Raw genomic sequence first — 19,457 nt, forward strand, 5'->3', positions numbered from 1 at the left:
CTTTTTGGCATATTTTTCTCCAACACGGTGCTCTGAAAGATCTCATTTGTATAATTATATACTCATTGGTATTTATAAAATACTTTCTAGGTTATATTATTTTTTATTTATGTTATTTAAATTCAGAACCTAAATTTGGTATCGATCAAATGGACATTTTGTCGAATAATATTTTTTCAGTTATAATTTCCCAGAATTTATCGCAGAATAGATAGTAATATATGAAGGTCCGGGATTAAAAAGGTCCACCACCGATGTGTCAAAAATCAGTAAAGTAAATTTCAAATATTTATTTTCTATCTCTCCTCGCAAAAATTTGAAAATTTTGTATAAGTTCAGTAGCATTATTTACAATTATACACAAAATCCAGATTCCAAAAAGAATCTGAAAAACTTGAAACGTAATCAATAAGTCGAAAGACCAAAAAAGACTTGGATGCATAATACTATGTTTCCTATAGAAAGTGTATAAATCTTCCATTTTGATAGTACTGATAAAATATAGACAAACTGATGGGATTTATTGTTTTTATAATACCTCATTGTATATAGCATTGAAACAACTCATCCTTATACACTTAAAGTATTAATTTTATTGATTCTGTAGAACTTGTTTAGAATATACCTTACTTAGCAAAACAATGTTTGCCGGGTCAGCTAGTATATAATAAAAATGTCAGCAAATATTCGGTTCAGAAATCCATATAATAAGGTCAAAACAATTACTGAATGTCCTAAGTGTGACACATTGAAGTTAGAAATGAAAAATAAACTAGCTGTAAGTGGAATTCTGTCTTAAGGCAATTAAGACATCGTGCCTTGAGGCAAATTGCTGGAACTTCCCGTACTGTAACGAGATGATCGAGGAATATTAAATGTTTTAAAATAGATTATTATAAATATTGTAACATTGTCTAATATTTATAAAAATTACATAAACTGAATTGGAAAGTTGAAATTATTTGTTTAAGGTATATTAGAACAGAATTAATATAGAAATCTGAATTATTTTCGATATACAGAAAAAAAAAAAAAAATTGAAAAAAAAATTTGAAACATTTTTTTTCCAAAATCAATTATTTTGTTAAAACAAGCAGAAAGTTCTTCGAATCATTCAAATCGGACGCTTGTTTCCTCAAAAACTACCATTTTTTGCACATTTAGCTCTGTATTTACGAAACCGCTGAACCTGCCTTTGCCATATACTAATCACCGCTTCTCCCCGTCATTACAAATTGAATGTTTTTTGGATCATTCAAATCGGATGCTCCGTTCTCTCAAAAACTCAGTTTTTATTTTCTGCACTCTTTGCTCTTTATCTCCATAACTGCAACTGTTGGACCTGCCTTTGCCAAAAACTAATCAGCACATCTCCCTATCGATAGAAATCGAATGTTTTTTGAACCATTCAAATCGGTTGATCCGTGGCCCGAAAACGTGGACGAAAAATTGTATCCATACATACATACACACACATCCATTTTTTCTGAAGTATGCCAAAACGTTCAGAGACCTTCAAAACGTCGATAAATGTAAAAAAATTTCCCCTACGGAAAGTTAATAAATAATATATATATATATATATATATATATATATATATATATATATAAAGAAATTTGAAAACACGTTTTATAAACATAAACAATATTCATCTTAAATACATTATATTTCAATAAGAAAACTACCGACCAATGCCTATGAAAATTGTTTCGAAGTTTCGAAGAAGCGTTGGTGTATGTGTATTGCTTCAGAAGGGGTATATTTTGAAGAAGACAAAAAAAAACATTGAATGAGGTTAACTATTTTACGATTTATATAGAACTTCCGGAAACTTTTTGTCACTATTTAGATTAAATGTAATGTGTTAAATTAATTTAAATTATGCAATTGCAAGTATAAATGTAAATAGCTGTAAGTGGAATTCTGTCTTGAGGCAATTAGGGCATCGTGCCTTAAGGCAAATTGCTGGAACTTCCCGTACCAAAAATTATTTTTTTTTAAACGATTAACATTTTTGAAAAAAAATTACTTCGAAAAAATAAGATTTTTGAGAAACTATAAATTTGACAAAAAATTACTTTTTTCTTGAAAAAAAAAACTTATTTTTTTTTTTTGAAAAAAAATGTTTATTTTATTTTGACATATGTTGGAAGATCTGAACTTTTTTTCAAAGCAATCGTACTGCGCCGCGTCGCTGTCTAACGGGTAAACATTGGTACGGAACCCATAGGAATGTAAATAAAATTTATTCTTGTTGTTAAAATCTCTATAAAATATCTGATAATTTGATGTGCATATGTCTAATGATCATTTTTGACCGCCAAATGGCATTTTTTTTTAATTTTTTCGTTAGATCTCCGAAACCGCTAGACCTGCTCTTATGAAAATTTGATCAAATCTTCATCTCGTCCATACAAGTAACATGTTTTTTGAATTATTAAAATCGGACGCTCCGTTCTCTTAAAAACTGAGGTACCGTTTTTGGCACTTTTTGCCCCATATCATCGGAACGGCTAGACCTACCTCCATCAAAAAACTAATCAGCACGTCTCCTTATGAATACGGATCGAATGTTTTTTAAATTATTCAAATTGCTTCATCCGTGTTCCCGAAATCGTCGACGAAAATTTGTATCCGCACACACACACATACACGCACACACACACACATACACACATACATCCATCTTTTCTAAGGTATGCCAAAATATTCAGAAACCTCTGAAACGTAAAGATATATAAAATTTTTCATTTTCGATTTTTTTGCGATTACTATAACTTACCCTACGGGAAGTTAATAAAAAGCAACAATTCGAAATAGTATAGAAAATCAAAAAAAAAATTGATATAGACAGTAAATAATTTACCTAAAAAGATAAATCTCAATTATTATTGCTTATTTAGTTCTTGATCATATACGTATCGGAAAGTTCATCCAACTTGCCTTAAAGCAAAATGCCACTCCAAAATAGTATATACCAATAATTTATCGAACGTTTTAATTCAACGTAAAGTCGATGATAGAAATGAAAAAAATATCATACCTGATCCGAGGGATATGTAAATTTAACACCCGCTAACAAAGGAGAGGATACTTCACGGTAAAAGTTTTGCAATTGTCTAGATGCGTCACCAGCTTCATAAATATGTCGCAGAAATCCTCCATTACGTAAAGAAATTTTGCGCAAAAAGTTTCTATCTGCATCATCACCTAATATAAGAAACTGCACTTAATAGATTTCAATAATATATAATGATAACTGAGGGTAAATTTAAATGATATCAAATGTATAATTTTCAATACATATTTTTATTAATAAATAAAATGTTAGTATTTTCTTGAATGACTTACCAAATGCCAGAGAAAAAATAGTAGGAGGTTTATCACTGACTTTGCTTTCATCTACCATGGTATAAATTTTGTTAAGATCAGTTTCTCCAACGGTTGGATCACCATCAGTCAAGAAAATAATTAAAGGTTCCGGTTTAGGTACTCCGCTAAAAAGAATAATTTCGGTTTAAAAAACGTAAGAAATTATATGTGTATAAAATTAGTAAATGAAAAAAGACTTGAACTTAAATTGATGGGCATTTACTAATTTTCAATTTTCAGCAAATAGTCCAGTCATTTGGTCGTTTTGCCGGTACAGTACTCCGGGAATTCTGAAAATCGGTAATCTTATAGATTTCGAGGTGCTCTTTACGAAAATCAACTTTGCCACCTCAAATTTGAACGGCAAGTTGCCGCCATATTGAAAAAATGGCGTCAAAAAACAGCTTTTTTAAAATATCTCCTTTCTGGCTCATTCTACGATAAAAGTATCTATGTACGAATTAAACTAGATAAAATTTCCTACAATTCCTCAAAAAACCGTTTTTTTGTAAAATTGATAGTTTGAGAGTACGGTCGCCTCAAAGTCTTTGCTGCTCTCGCCATAGTATCAAATCTCTCCATATATGACAGCACTTCGAACAGTTCGAACTTGACCACATTATCTCCAATAATTAATATTTTCAATGTTAAATTAAGCGAATAAGATCTAGAAATAAAATAATTCAAATATTTTTCTGTTTTTTTGCTGATTTTTTAACGCTTCAAGCTACTTGAAGCTATAAGTATACTTATAGCTACTTTGCCATTGAAGTGTTAAAAAATTAGCAAAAAAAACGATAAATATTTGAATTATTTTATTTCTAGATCTTATTCGCTTAATTTAACATTGAAAATATTAATTATTGGAGATAATGTGGTCAAGTTCGAACTGTTCGAAGTGCTGTCATATATGGAGAGATTTGATACTATGGCGAGAGCAGCAAAGACTTTGAGGCGACCGTACTCTCAAACTATCAATTTTACAAAAAAACGGTTTTTTGAGGAATTGTAGGAAATTTTATCTAGTTTAATTCGTACATAGATACTTTTATCGTAGAATGAGCCAGAAAGGAGATATTTTAAAAAAGCTGTTTTTTGACGCCATTTTTTCAATATGGCGGCAACTTGCCGTTCAAATTTGAGGTGGCAAAGTTGATTTTCGTAAAGAGCACCTCGAAATCTATAAAATTACCAATTTTCAGAATTCCCGGAGTACTGTACCGGCAACAGCATTTTTTTGCACCAAATGACTGGACTAAAAGCCTCAGAGAAACTTTTTTTGGATATTAGTCTTAATGACCATGTTATCGTTCTGGCTGAAACGAATAATGATTCTTCCAATTCTGCATCATCTTTTCAGTTCAAATATTTTATAATGATAATATAATTTTAATTCAAAGTTAATTCTTGTTAAAGATAAAGATATATGTAGTTTTCGCTATGCTGGCAAATGAATTATCTGAGGTTAAGCCAGTAATCTTTTCCTACAGCATTACTGGTGCACGTGCAAGTTCCGTACTAGATTATGTAGGGCAGAAGAGGGGTATAGTAAGATATCACGTGTATGCATTTTTTACTCTAAGTTTTTTTTTTTAAAAACAAACTTTTTCTTCAAAAATACACCTGATGTTGGAAGGGGGCTAATTTTGAATACCATCACGTATCACCAAGGAGGCGAGAGGCTCAAAAATCCTAAACAAATCGATCACGTGATAATGGACGCCCCATATTTATATGCCTAGTCTAATCCAAATCAATCTTAAAAATATGAGAGACTCTAAAGCAGTGTTTCCCAACGTGAAGCGCACGCTCCATCGGGGGGCAATTTGTAATTTCAAGAGAGCAGTTTGAAAACTTTGGTAATTTTAATGTAATGTAGTATAGTATCGGTAAAACATTTAACAAAAAATGGTTCTTAGATTTAGAATAATAAGGTGTCCCGGTTTGACCGGGACGGTTTTAGTTTTCAACCTTGCTTTCCTGGTGCCGGAGTTTTTTCTGCCGGATCGACTCGACTTTTTTGACTTAATCCTGCTCTGATTGTCCAGTTAAAGTTTTGGACAACCTAATTAACGCAATAATCGATTCGGCTAGTAGAAACAATTTGGCAATGTTTAAAAATTATTGGGAGTTGCCAAATTAAGAAATAAAAATAAAATTGTATGGGGGGGCATAACGTTTTTATAAACCTCAAGGTGGGGCGGGGCCAGAAAAGGTTGGGAATCACTGGTCTAAAGTCTGTATCTGTCATCATATCTTTGAAATTAAGAAATACTTAAGTATTTTGCGTGATAAGGTAAATTGCGTAAATGATAAAATTTGTAGTATTTATAATAATTTATTTAATAATGTTTAGAACAATTGTTATTAATCATTGATCAATTTTTATTGAATGAAGATTATTTTCATTCCTCGAATATTTAATTACGGTACGGGAAGTACAAAAAATTTGACTTAAGGCACAACGCCGTGCACCGCTAGTTTCAATGTTTCTATGAAGCTTTTCCGCTCATTAAGGAAACCATTCTTGGCATTCAGGGTCAATTTCTTAAAGATAAGTATTTCAAATAAAACTAAAGGTAGATTATACCGTGCCTTAGAGAAAATTTCTGAAGCCTCCCTTACCATAATTAAATATTCGAGGAATAAAAGTAATCAATAATAATCAATAAAAATTAGTAAATAAATAATAACAATTACTTTAATTGATTTCACAAATAGATTATTTTAAATACTGTGAATTCATAAGTGCTTATTAAATAGACCAAGGAACGTATTCTACAAATAACCTATGTGTATGATCATAATTGAAACATAGGTATATGTATAAAGAAAAGATAAGAAAGATTAAATAAAAGCATCCAAGGATTTTTCTTACAATAATAATATAAAGTTACGAAATATTTTTTTTTTTTTAAATTGTGAAAGAAATGATTTTTAAAAATTCCATTTATTTAGAATTTTAGAAAAATATGTATTTTTCAATATTAAGATATTTTCCCACACGTTTGCGAAAAGTTTTTGCCAGATCTATGACTATATGACTAAAATACACTTACGGAAGAATGCATTAAACCAAGACGATATGGACGTGAAGAAGGCCAGAAAGCTCAATAATGTCTATTCTGATCAATCTAAATGAATAGTAGCTGGTCAACAAAACACGTAAACCCCTTGGATTTTTCTTAAATTGTAACCAATTTACAACTTTAATCTGAATATCAACATATAAATAAAATCAGTATCGACATATCAATAACTTCGAGAATTTTTATATATGATCAGCTTTACTTACAGGATATCGCTATGAAACCAGGAATGACAAAATGTGTGTTAATTCAAATGCTTAAGAAAGATCTTAAACAAAGCCGAATTCTATTTGAGAGCGGCAAGGGTGCAAAAATCTGTTGTGTTGTGATGATACACCAAAATAAAAAAGATAAAATAAATCGATAAGACAAACAAACCATAAATTAAGAATTCCTGCAAATAGTTCTTCATAACCCTATACTATAAAATAGATGATAACTGTTAGATTACGCATTCTTACTTTTTATGGCATAAAAAGTAAGTAAACTTATGGCTTAAAATGTATAATGTATCAGGTGCAAAAATTATATTACTTGAAAATTATTATGATTGCAAATTTCAAAAATATTTCATCTAATGTAAAGTCAACAAAGCCATAAACTAGTAAAAAGATCAGCAGAACTTTCAATCGAACGATCGGTAAAAAATAAACCTGGATTGTTATGTAAATATACTGATTAGAAATCCGCACCACAAAACTAAATCTATACATGATCTTAGAAATATGCATAAAAATGCACAGAACAAGGCTATGTTGTAGAAGATTATAAAGTGCTTAATTTTAAGTAATTATAGTATTGTTCTGTTTACCTGGTTAATGTTTCTGAATCGACACCTCTATTAGCAACCCTCATTGCAATCTCCAAAGAATCATATATGTTGGTACCTGAAACAAAAAAACGTTCATCCGTTTATTATATAATCAGTTTATATCGAATCTTATTATTACACTTCACGTGAAGTTATTCGATGGTTTCATTTAAATGTCTTATTTATCTTCACCTCCATTAGCTTCAAGTTTCGAAACTTCTTCCTTTGCTTTGGACAAATAATTTTCGTTCGCTGGATAAGCTGCCGGCGGTGGATTTTCTTTATCATTAGTTTCTTCTTTAGGACCCCACCAATGTACATTAGGACTGGAATAAGATGGGCTAGTGCTAGGATCATCAAGATTCCAAACCTGTATCAATTTGAGAAAAAATAGTTTTAAAATAGTGATTTCAAATATAGTGATTTCAAAAGGTTTGGTGATACTTCACATACTATCAATCATTGAAAGTTTTTAATTTAAACTATAAATCAATCTTCACTTTGTTATTCATATGTTTTGTATTAAAAGAATCTCAATCGATTTATTTGATTGCAAACACACTGCGAGGCCATACACCTATGCCTTTAATTATTATTTCCTTATTTATGAAGTGTTGGATTTATGACTCAAGCATGACCAACGCTTATGATTATAAAATGGTTTAATAATGGTTCAACTCGGTTTTATCATCAATTATTTCTACGAACGTTTAAATTTACATACACACATATATAATTTAATAGTAATAATAACAATAATAATAATAATAGTTAGTGGTGCATCGCATCGTGAAAATTTAAGGCAAAATGCTCAAAGTTCCCGTACACTATAATTTTTTTTGAAAAATTTAAAGTTTTGAAAATATCAGATTGTTTTGCTATTCGTGATTTTTTGGGCTTTATTTTAAAATCTATTTTTTGAAAATATTAGAGCTTAAAGTGAAAATTGTGCCTAAATTTTCTACAAATAAAAAATAAAACTTTTAAGCTAAATAAACTAGAAAACCATTTTGAAGATGCTTATTGTACATATAAATAAAATATAAATATTGTATATAAAAATAATGAATAAAACCATACCTTTGCAGCAAAACTAAAGTTGATTATATGAAAGAAGTCTTCTGGTTTCAAATCAGATAGAATGGCGCTCATTGCAGTTCTAAGTTGTTCTATTTTTCTTCCGTGCATAGATCCAGAAGTGTCCAAAACAAATACCACATGTTTTGGCAATGATTTCAGATCATCGGGTGCAAAGAAATGGACGAAATAGCCATCATATACCTAAACAACAGTTATATATATATATACATATATATATATATATATATATATATATACTAGCTGACCCGGTAAATGTTGTTTTGCTGAGTAAGATAATTCTACACAATTTCTAGAGAATCAAAAAAAATAATTTTTTGTGCGCAAGGATGTGTTGTTTGAATGCTATAGAATAGACAATGAGGTATTATAAGAACAATAAACCCCAAAGTCTACTTGTTCAATATTATATAATTTGTATTAACAATATTCGTTTATCCATATATTGTAAATACAATCAAACTGGAAGTTTTATACACTTTCTATGGAAAACATGGTATAATACAATCCAAATTCTTTTTAGTCTTTCGACCTATATAGTCATTACAAATTCCAATAAATGGAATATGGATTACGTTTCATGTTTTTAACTTCCCGTAGGGTAAGTTATAGTAATCGAAGGAAAAATCGAAAATGAAATATTTTATATATATTTACTTTTCAAAGGTTTTTGAATATTTTGGGATACCTTAGAAAAAATGGATATATGTGTGTGTGTGTGTATTTATGTATGTGTGTATGTGTGTATGTGTGTGTGTGTATGTCACCGATCAACCGATTTGAATAAATCAAAAAAATCGATTTGTATTAATAAGAAGACATGCTGATTAGTTTTTGGCGAAGGCAGGTCTAGCCATTCCAAAGATACGGGGCAAAAAGTGCCAAAAACTGTAACTCAGTTTTTAAGAGAACGGAGCATCCGATTTTAATAATTCAAAAACATTTTACTTGAATTGGCAGGAATGAAAATTTGATTAAATTTTTGGTATGAACAGGTCCAGCGGTTTCGGAGACATAGTAAAAAAAGTAAAAAAAAATGCCATTTGGCGACAAGAATGATCATTAGACATATGCACATAAAATTATCAGACATTTTATAGAGATTTTAACAATAAGTTATATTTACATTCTTATGGGTCCATACCAATGTTATCCGTTAGACAGCGACGCAGCGCTTACGCGCTTCGATATTGCGTCTCTATGCAGCTGAAGCAAATGCGATTGCTTTGAAAAAAAGTTCAAAATTTCCAAAATATTTCAAACTGAAAAAATATATTATATTCCAGAAGTTTTTTTCCCAAAAATTAATGATTTTTTTCAAAAATTTATAGTTACTCAAAAATCTATTTTTTTCAAAAATGTTAATTTTTTTTTATAATTTTTGGTACAAGAAGTTTCAGCAATTTGCCCCACTAGTTTACTTTTTTATTTGCTATTTTTTATTTTTTATACCTTTCCAGGGTTATTGTTCAGTTTTTATATAATCACTTTTAAAGCTTACCACGCCCAGGTGTAAGCTTTTAAAGTAGTTATATAAAAAAAACTGTTGAATCTCACTTAAAATTAACATTACATTTTATAAAACAATTAAATAACGTATAGTTAATATTTATATTAAGGTCTCGTGAACTAAATCACAGTGCTCAAAACCCAAAAAACTAACAGGAAAAGAAAATACTTTTTGATATGGATTATCAAAGATTGCCGTTTATCTCCCGATAGCAAAGTCGTATGAATCAAGCTGACAGCTGTATATTTTTTTTTGTCTTTACTTTCACATATTGTTGTTGAGCAATGCTTAACTTTACTGATTTTTGAGATATCAGTGGTGGACTTTTTTAACCCCGCACCTTCATATAATAATATCCATTCTTCGATAAATTCATAGAAAATGCCAGTTTATTCTTCAAAATTAGTGGAAAATAACCATTAGTGAATTATATTTTACATTGCATTATCAAATGGTTTAATTTAATACAAACTTCCAGAGCTGAATGTAAATAAACAATATTTCACAAAATACTAAATTAAAGAATCACAATTAGATAGTGTGTAATATATGTGTTGTCCGTAAACTTGTTGAAGACATAATGGAGGAATATTTTTTTTTATATTTTTACCAATCATTCTACATGTGTGAAAATAATTGCGAATCCTTTGCGTAACACTTTTATTGTTTTGTGAGAAATTTGGAAATACTATATATATAAAAGAGATTTGATTCGCACAGCGTGTCGAGTTCACTGCATTTATTTATTATTCTATCGTTTTGAATAGTCAAAAAAGATCCTTTTATAATTCTTTGTTTAAAATTTTGTTCGAATTTTACGAGATTTCTAAGTCGTGCGATGTTAAAAGGAGTGTCGGTTTTGGTAAAACTTTGGTACTAGTCGTTATACTAAAGTTGTTTACATGTCAGAGTCCAGATTTATATGTAAATGTAATGATGTAAATATTATTCAAAAGGTTCGCGCGTCTGTTGCTAGTTATGATGTTGAACAGTTTTAATGGATAAGCGTTATCGGTTAGAATTTTTGTAATTAAATTGATGTTGCTGTTACAAAGTGTTTTGACCAAATTGTTTCAGTTTTTAACTTCCGGAAAGCAAAGTTATAGTAATCGTCAAAACATCGAAAATAATCTTAAATAAATTGCATATCTTTACGTTTTAGTATTTTCTGAACATTTTGGCACACCTCAAAAAAAAAATGGATGTACACAAACCATACCTTGACATTTTATAATTGGCTATTTTTTTTTATAGATATTACAGATAAAATCATTTGACACGTTTTTCAGGATTTTGCCGACAAAATTTTCTTTCGTTAATATTTACGATTAAAATATTGCTGATTTTCTCAATTTTTATGAACTTCCTCTACATTATGTTAATTATCTCCAGTTGTGTTAAACAGATCAGTATTGTTTTTTTATTATATTCATTATGAACTCAACTTTTAAGTAATTAAAAAAAAGTTTTTGCAATTATTTTAACAATAATAACAATTAATTGTTTACATTGGTTTTACATACGCTTGCCCAGACATAAATCCATTGAGAAAAAAATCATATTGTTTCTTGTTTTATCTACTACAAAATTCTTTTTACAATTCGATGGAGAGGCTATTACGAAAGATATTATATGTTTTCGAGCACAAGTCGCGCGCCGTGCGACCGTTTTAAAGACGCGCCGCGCGACCGGCAGTTCGTGTAAGAATTTGCAGTTTGCAAGTTGTATAAATCATTTTCATTCATATAAATTGAAAAGCCTATTATAAGTTTCTCGTTTATTCACTCAAATATTTTTCAAAATAGAAAAATTGATGTGAGCCGAAGTATTAGACTTTTTTTAATACATATGTCAACATCAAATTCAAAATCTTACAATATTTCATATGTGCTTTATTTCCGTAAACCCTAACCACGCATGTAATCAAAAAAAAGTTTTCCAAATGATCCGTTATTGTTGAACATTATTCCAGCTTCCATTGTATCAACAGTGCACAATAATTATCCTTATTTTTACAAATTGATTTTCAATAATTATCATTTGTATCTATTTTACTTGCATCGGCTTATCAGATGTACAATGTAATGTTATATTGATTATTATAGCAAAGTTGCAATATGATTTCTACTGTGGTATAAACCTTCTATAAAGCTACTATTAGATACGAAAAGTTTGCAACGAAAACAAATCATGGTTCAATTTTTCGGGATAAATGGGCCATTTTCTAGAAATTGACTCCCCATTTTACATTTTTCTCAATTTTTTTTTGTATCTATTTTTGTAACAAGTTCCGTTTTATCTAAATCAACTGGCAATTTTGCGTCAATAATGTCATATTCAGCTGGGTCATCTAAATTTCAAAATATTTTCGTTTTTTAAAAAATTCGTTTTCTTAGTTTCGTCGATAACTACATTTGAATCTAATTGCCGCGTTTCAAATTGTAGTTACAAATTTGTTAAGAGGTCCTGCTTGTTAACTTCCCGTAGGGCAAGTTATAGTAATCGCAAAAAAATCGAAAATGAAAATTTTTATATATCTTTACGTTTCAGAGGTTTCTGAATATTTTGGCATACCTTAGAAAAAATGGATGTATGTGTGTGTGTGTGTGTGTGTGTGTGTGTGTGTGTGTGTGTATGTACGTGTGTGTATGTATGTGCGGATACAAATTTTCGTCGACGATTTCGGGAACACGGATCAACCGATTTGAATAATTCAAAAAACATTCGATTCGTATTGATAAGGAGACGTGCTGATTAGGTTTTGGCGAAGGCAGGTCTAGCCGTTCCGAAGATACGGGGCAAAAAGTGCCGAAAACGGTAACTCAGTTTTTAAGAGAACAGAGCGTCCGATTTAAATAATTCAAAAAACATTTTACTTGTATTGACAAGATGAAGAATTGATCAAATTTTCATAAAGGCAGGTCTAGCGGTTTCGGAGATCTAATGAAAAAAGTAAAAAAAAAATGCCATTTGGCGGTTAAAAATGATCATTAGACATATGCACATCAAATTATCAGATATTTTATAGAGATTTTAACAATAAGTATAATTTTTTTTACAATTCTATTGGTTCCGTACCAATGCTTATGCGTTAGACGGCGGCGCGGCACTTGCGCTATGACATTTCGTCTCTATGCAGTTCAAGCAGTACGATTGCTTTGAAAGAAAGTTCAGAATTTCCAAAATATGTCAAAATGAAGAAAACATTTTTCTTTTCAAAAAATTTTTTTGTTTTCAAAAAAAAATTTTTCTTTCAAAAAAAATTTTTATTTTCAAATTTTTTTTTTTCAAAAAAAATAATTTTTGGTCAAATTTATAGTTTCTCAAAAATCTAATTTTTTCGAAGTAAATTTTTTTCAAAAATGTTAATCGTTTTTAAAAAAATAATAATTTTTGGTACGGGAAGTTCCAGCAACTTGCCTTAAGGCACGATGCCCTAATTGCCTTAAGACAGAATTCCACTTACAGCTAGTTTTTTTAATCTTTCGCACGTTTGCGCTTACGAGATTGGACACTAGATAACTTCTTTTCCGCCTCCTAAGGCGTGCGCCAGTATTTTTCGCATGCATTGCATTTAAGGTAGGACCGGTCCTATAATATATATTTATATATATATATATATATATATATATATACAAATTATTTATAAGAGTAATTTAAAAAAATCATCAATGACATCTTTCCTAGAATGATACGTATATTATGGTTATGTAATGCAAGTCTGTTATCTTACATTATGATAAACTTTGTCATTAAAATAGTAAAGTAAACATATTATGTAATTAAAACATAAATAAACATATTTGATTAAATAATTTTAAATAATAGATATTGCATGATGATAGATATAAAAGAGTAACAGAATAATCGATTTGATTATTTTGTACGAAAATAATAGTTCGGCTTTTGAGATCTAAAAAAATAATTTTTGAAATATATATATATATATATATATATATATATATATATTTATATATATATACACTGATATATAACCTTTGGAGATCGTATTCTAGATATTCATTATTAATAATAAAATGCATTAAATTGAGCTAAGCAAACCGGAGCCGTCTAAGTAGTTAATTAAGAAAAATCCTCATAACTTATAAGTTGAAAAAAAATCTGTTTAATGTACTATTGTATCCAATGTTTGTATAAATATTTAATCTAACGGTTTTAATTATATAATACTCACTAGAACTTCTCCACCGGCGGGATCTCTTTCAACATCATATTGAACAACAAACTGCCCTTTAAGACCCGAATTTACATTTGATGATTCCGTATTAACAACGAATGGATTGAATGTAGGATGATCATCTTTCTTTTCTTTCTCCTAATGATTAAGAATAACAATATTCGATCAATCATTATTTTTGTTTGTATTTGAAATTATTATAAATTTAAAATGTATAAAATATAAGTTTATGATAAAGAGATGTAAAAATCATAAACATAAGATCTATTTGCAATATCCAGAGTAAAACTGAACCGATAAGATCATCTTTTTCATCAGTGAAAGCATAATGATATTAAATAATAAATAGAAACTTCATACAAATACCAATTTAACGATGCATTAAAATTTTTATAATCACTCTTTCATTTTCTGAACGTACCACTAATTGCATCATTAATCTGGCTTGTTGATCTGGTGTCGGTGCAAATCTTATATGTGCCTTAGTTTTATCCTTTTCGTCTCTCATTATTGTGGCAACAGAATTATCTAGTGCAATTGATAAGAAGACAATATACCATATTTTCAATTTGATTTATGAGAAAAAGTTAACTAAATTATTACTTACTTGGATCGCTTTCGTCGGGAGTAACTTCATTTCCAGATCGCAACTCAGGAACACGTAATGTAGTGATCGGACGATTTTCATCAATAAACACATCTACAGACATTTCTTTCACCTAAAAATAATTATTTTAAAATAACAAAAAACATTTTCATTTACATTTTAATTACAACCTGCTAATATTTTAATTAACTATAACTTCCCGTGTGGTGTTATAATGATCGAAAAAAATGAAAAATAAAATTTTTTATATATCTTTACTATTCAAAGGTTTCTCAACATTTTTGCATACCTTAAAAAATTGATATATCTGTGCGGGAACAATTTTTCGTCGAAATTTTTCAAAAAATTTATTAGTTTTGATAAAATAGGAAACTAGTGAACTTTGTGGGAAGGCAGCTCTAGCGGTTTCAGAGATCGTGTGAAAAAAGTAAAAATGCAGTGGTGCATAGCATCGTGCCTTTAGGTAAATTTCTATAACATCCCGCATCAGAAATTAAAAAAATATAATAAAATTCAATTTTATTAAACTGTACGTACTTCACTGTGTCTATTCAAATAAAATGTTTTTTGAATTATTCTAATCGGACGCTCCGTTCTCTCCAAAACTGAATTGCCCCGAATTGTTTTTAGTTTTTTTTGCCCCCTACCTTGAAAATGGCTAGATCCTTATTAATACAAATCGAATGTTTTTTTAATTATTCAAATCGGTTGATCCGTGTTCCCAAAATCATCGACGAAAATTTGTATCCGCACACACGCACACACATATACATCCTTTTTTTCTAAGGTATGCAAAAATGTTCAAAAATCGAAAATTAAAAATTTTATATATATACATTACGTTTCTAAATTAGATCTTGAAGTCAGATTTAAATCTGAAGCAGATATAGAGTATAACTTAAATTTTTACATAAATACTCTGAAAAAAAGCTGTACAAAATGCTACTCCCCATATGAAACGTAAAGATATATAAAATTTTTAATCATCGATATTTTTGCGATTACTTTAATTTACTTTACGGGAAGTTAATAATATTTTACGACAACATCAACCAGCACACTATACTAAATTAATTAAATTAGTATAAAACATTAATTATTAGTAGAAGAAATTAATTAAATTAGAATAATAATAAATAAATGTTTTCTTACAATTTGCCCAGGATTCAAGTTGAGCACGTGATTGTAGACGCCCACCCTCCTGGACAGAAGTTCTTCGTACGTTAAATTAAATGTTGCTTTTTGTGTGGCTGGAACTGACACGTCTACAGTAAATCTATTCGAATCTCTTGCACTGGAGAAGACAATAAATAATTTTTAAAATGAAACAACATTAACTAACATCCGTCGACGTAAATACATGAAAAATAGTTTTGAAAGATAGAGCATATTTGATATATCAGGTTTACTTTATATTTTTCAAATTATATAACTAAAAAAAAATCTAGTGGTGCTTAGTATAGATCTTATATTATAATACAGATGTTAAAAGGTCCATGGGTGCATGCTGCATGGCATTGTGCCTCAAGGGGTTACACCACTGTAGCAGTAAAAAAAACTTATGCTTTGCCATTTTTTTCGGACGGAAGGAAAAGTATTAAGATCATGATATTAAAGATAGTTATTCATTGTACTTTAATGTAACAAAATAACTACAACAATTTGAAATTTTTTCATTCGAATTTTTAACAGCATATTTAAAATTACATTTTAAAGTGCCCATCATAGCGGATTTAAAAAATATGGATTTTTGTTTGTTTGACGAGCACTTTATTTAAAATCGTTGAATTCCAATGAAAAAAACGGATAGTAATTTGTTAATAATTGATGAACAAATTAACATATAAAAGATCTCCTATGATGGGCACTTAAAAATGTTATTTTAAATATACTGTAAAAAATTCAAGTGAAAAACATTCAAATTGTTGTAGTTATTTTGAGTGCCGCGGATTTTGACGCGGCTCACCGAAATCGAAATGGCTGTAGTATCGCCATTTTTATTTTTTTTACAATTATATTTTATTTTGTTACTTTTGTTGAAGTTTAATACTAAACGCTCTGTGTCTACTATGTTTATGTATATATGTTTGTCTTTTGTTTTATATGAAACAAGTGGTTGTTAATAATGTTTGTAATGAATGTGATTAGTTGAAGAATATATAATCAGTCAGTCTGTTTTTATCCTACTGCATAAACGGTTGTATTATTATTCACATAAACTTTCAACATAAATTCTACAAAAGTACAATAAATAACTATCTTTAATATCATGATTTTAATACTTTTCCTTCCGTCCGAAAAAATGGCAAAAACATACTTTTTTTTACTGCTACAGTGGTGTGACCCCTTAAACAAATGAGACTTACTTAAGGTGTCTCTGCGTGTGAACAGACTTTTTGCCGATTTCAAATATTTAAAAGCCATTCGATGCACCTCGATGAAGACTATTGCTTGTCAGTTTTGTGCGACGATCGTTGAAGCCATTTCTTTATAAATAGCAAAATTGTAAAATTTTTCGTCCACGTTTTATTGTAATAAAGTGTTAAAAAAAATTGTTTTCGGCAATTTTTAACTTCCTGAAGGAGAAGTTTATGTTTTCATCAAAAAATCCGAATTACTAATTTTATGTTTTCTCGACGTTTCAAGCCATTCTGAATCGAATGAGACCAAGTTTGGAAAAAGTATATGTGTGAGTGTGTGCGTGTATGTGAACAAATTTTTTGCCGTAAATCTACGTTTTCTCGAAAACGGCAGGACCGATTTCAAAAATTTATAAGCCACTCGATGTATCTCGATCAGGACTATTGTTTGTCAACTTTGTGCGACAATCGGCCAAGCCGTTTCTTTATAAATCGCAGAAAAGTGAAAAATTTTTCGTCTACGTTTTAGCCCGCAATTCTGAATCGATTTTGAAAATTGAAAAACCGTTCGAAAGATATTGGTTGGGAATCGTGCTGATTAGATTTTGGTAGAGTTTTCTTGTAATAAAGTTTAAAAAAAAAAATTCGACGATTTTTATGATTATTTTTCTGACGGTCGATACCATAGTCTTTTAGATCATACTAAAATATTACGGCCCTACGACAACTGGTTTAGCTTTAAAAATTCGTCAAAGTTTGCAAAAATTAGTATGGTCTTTTTGGCATTTGTCAAAATTAGAACTTTGATCGACGTTTGCCTGAACCGATTTCAGATATTTAAAAAGCATTTGATGTATCTCGATGAGGATTATCGTTTTTCAGTTTTGTGCGACGATCGGCCGAGCCGTTTCTTTGTAATTTGGAAAAAAGTGTTAAACCTTTCGTCCACATTTAAGCTCATACTACCGAACCGATTTTAAAAAATCAAAAACTGTTCGAAAGATATTAGTTGGGAATGATACTGATTTATTTTAGGTGAAAATCTACCGAGCCGTTTTCTTGTAAATAACTGTTGAAAAACAAATTAGGCCGATTTTTATGGAACTTTTTTGGCGATATATATCATGCTCTTATAGAACTTACTGAATTATTACGGCCTTACGACAAGTAGTTTAATTTTAAAAATTCATCAAAGTTTGAGAAAATGAGTAGTTTTTTTGACGTTTGTTAAAAATAAAATTAGATGATTTAGTTGGTATAACGATAGTGTACTTGGTCTTGAACATAGTAAACCATTAAAGTCCTACGGAAACTGGTTCAATTATAACTATTGATTAATTAAAATTATTGATTTTTGAAAATTTGTTTTTAGAAAATACTCCGAGTTAACGTGTTCGTTCGTTCGTTTGCAATGATGTGTAATAAATCCACTCGGAATACTTATAATCACTCATAAATTAATTTATTTTTTATTGATAAAGTCGATTATTTACACATATCATGTAAGTAAGGGAAGGGAAGTTCATGTAACTTGCCTCAAGGCTAAATACCAAACCAACTAGTTACGATTTTTTTTTTGACGGTAGATACCACAATATTATAGATCATACTAAACTATTACGGCCCTACGACAATACGCCCTACGTCGTTTAATTTAAAAAATTATTCAAAGTTTAATAAGCAAAAATTAGTATCGTTTTTTTGGCATTTGTCAAAATTAGACATTTCATCAACGTTTGCTCAAAAACGCTTAAACCAATTTCAAAAATTTAAAAGCCATTTGTCTAAAGCCATTGGACTAAAGTTTGTCAGTTTTGTGCGACGATCTGCCGGGCCGTTTCTTTGTAATTTGGAAAAAAGTGTAAAACTTTTCGTCCACATTTAAGCTCATACTACCGAATCGATTTTAAAAAATCGAAAACTATTCGAAAGATATTAGTTGGACATGATACTCATTAGTTTTAGGTGAAAATCTACCGAGCCGTTTTCTTCTAACTGTTGAAAAAAAAATTAAACCGATTTTTATGTAACTTTTTTTGGCGATTCCTCACGACAAGTAGTTTGATTTTAAAAATTCGTCAAAGTTTGAGAAAATTAGTAGTTTTTTGACGTTTGTTAAAATTAAAATTAGACGATTTACTTGGTATAACGATAGAGTACTTGGTCTTAATGATCATACTAAACCAATAAAGTCCTACGGAAATTGGTTCAATTATGAAAAAAAAAATATTTGAAAATTTGCTTTTAGAAAATACTCCGAATTAACGTGTACGTTCGTTTTCAATAATGTGTAATCTACTCGGAATGCTTTTAATCACTCATAAATTAATTAATTTTACAATTTTTACACATATTGGTAAGTTCATGTAACTTGCCTGACGGCAAGATACCAATACCAACTAGTTATTGAT

At 29.6% G+C, this 19,457-nt stretch overlaps 1 protein-coding gene across 3 annotated transcripts in view; it reads right to left on the minus strand.

Moving 5' to 3' along the window:
• The window catches only part of LOC113369817 (inter-alpha-trypsin inhibitor heavy chain H4-like), a 79,082-nt gene that overhangs the window by 36,376 nt on the left and 23,249 nt on the right, over positions 1-19,457 (minus strand). For all 3 annotated transcript variants that reach the window (XM_026610392.1, XM_026610391.1, XM_026610393.1), the window contains exons 5-13: positions 15,839-15,980; positions 14,687-14,798; positions 14,501-14,607; positions 14,077-14,217; positions 8,354-8,554; positions 7,466-7,643; positions 7,274-7,349; positions 3,353-3,498; positions 3,045-3,211 (exon numbers count right to left, since the gene is read on the minus strand). In XM_026610392.1, the coding sequence (XP_026466177.1) occupies positions 3,045-3,211; positions 3,353-3,498; positions 7,274-7,349; positions 7,466-7,643; positions 8,354-8,554; positions 14,077-14,217; positions 14,501-14,607; positions 14,687-14,798; positions 15,839-15,980 (1,270 nt within the window). The remainder of the gene's footprint in view (positions 1-3,044; positions 3,212-3,352; positions 3,499-7,273; positions 7,350-7,465; positions 7,644-8,353; positions 8,555-14,076; positions 14,218-14,500; positions 14,608-14,686; positions 14,799-15,838; positions 15,981-19,457) is intronic.

This window comes from Ctenocephalides felis, unplaced genomic scaffold (genome assembly GCF_003426905.1).
Source record: "Ctenocephalides felis isolate EL2017-DRISC unplaced genomic scaffold, ASM342690v1 CF-g0.4_SCAFFOLD_01492, whole genome shotgun sequence".
Taxonomy (NCBI): Eukaryota; Metazoa; Arthropoda; class Insecta; order Siphonaptera; family Pulicidae; genus Ctenocephalides; species Ctenocephalides felis.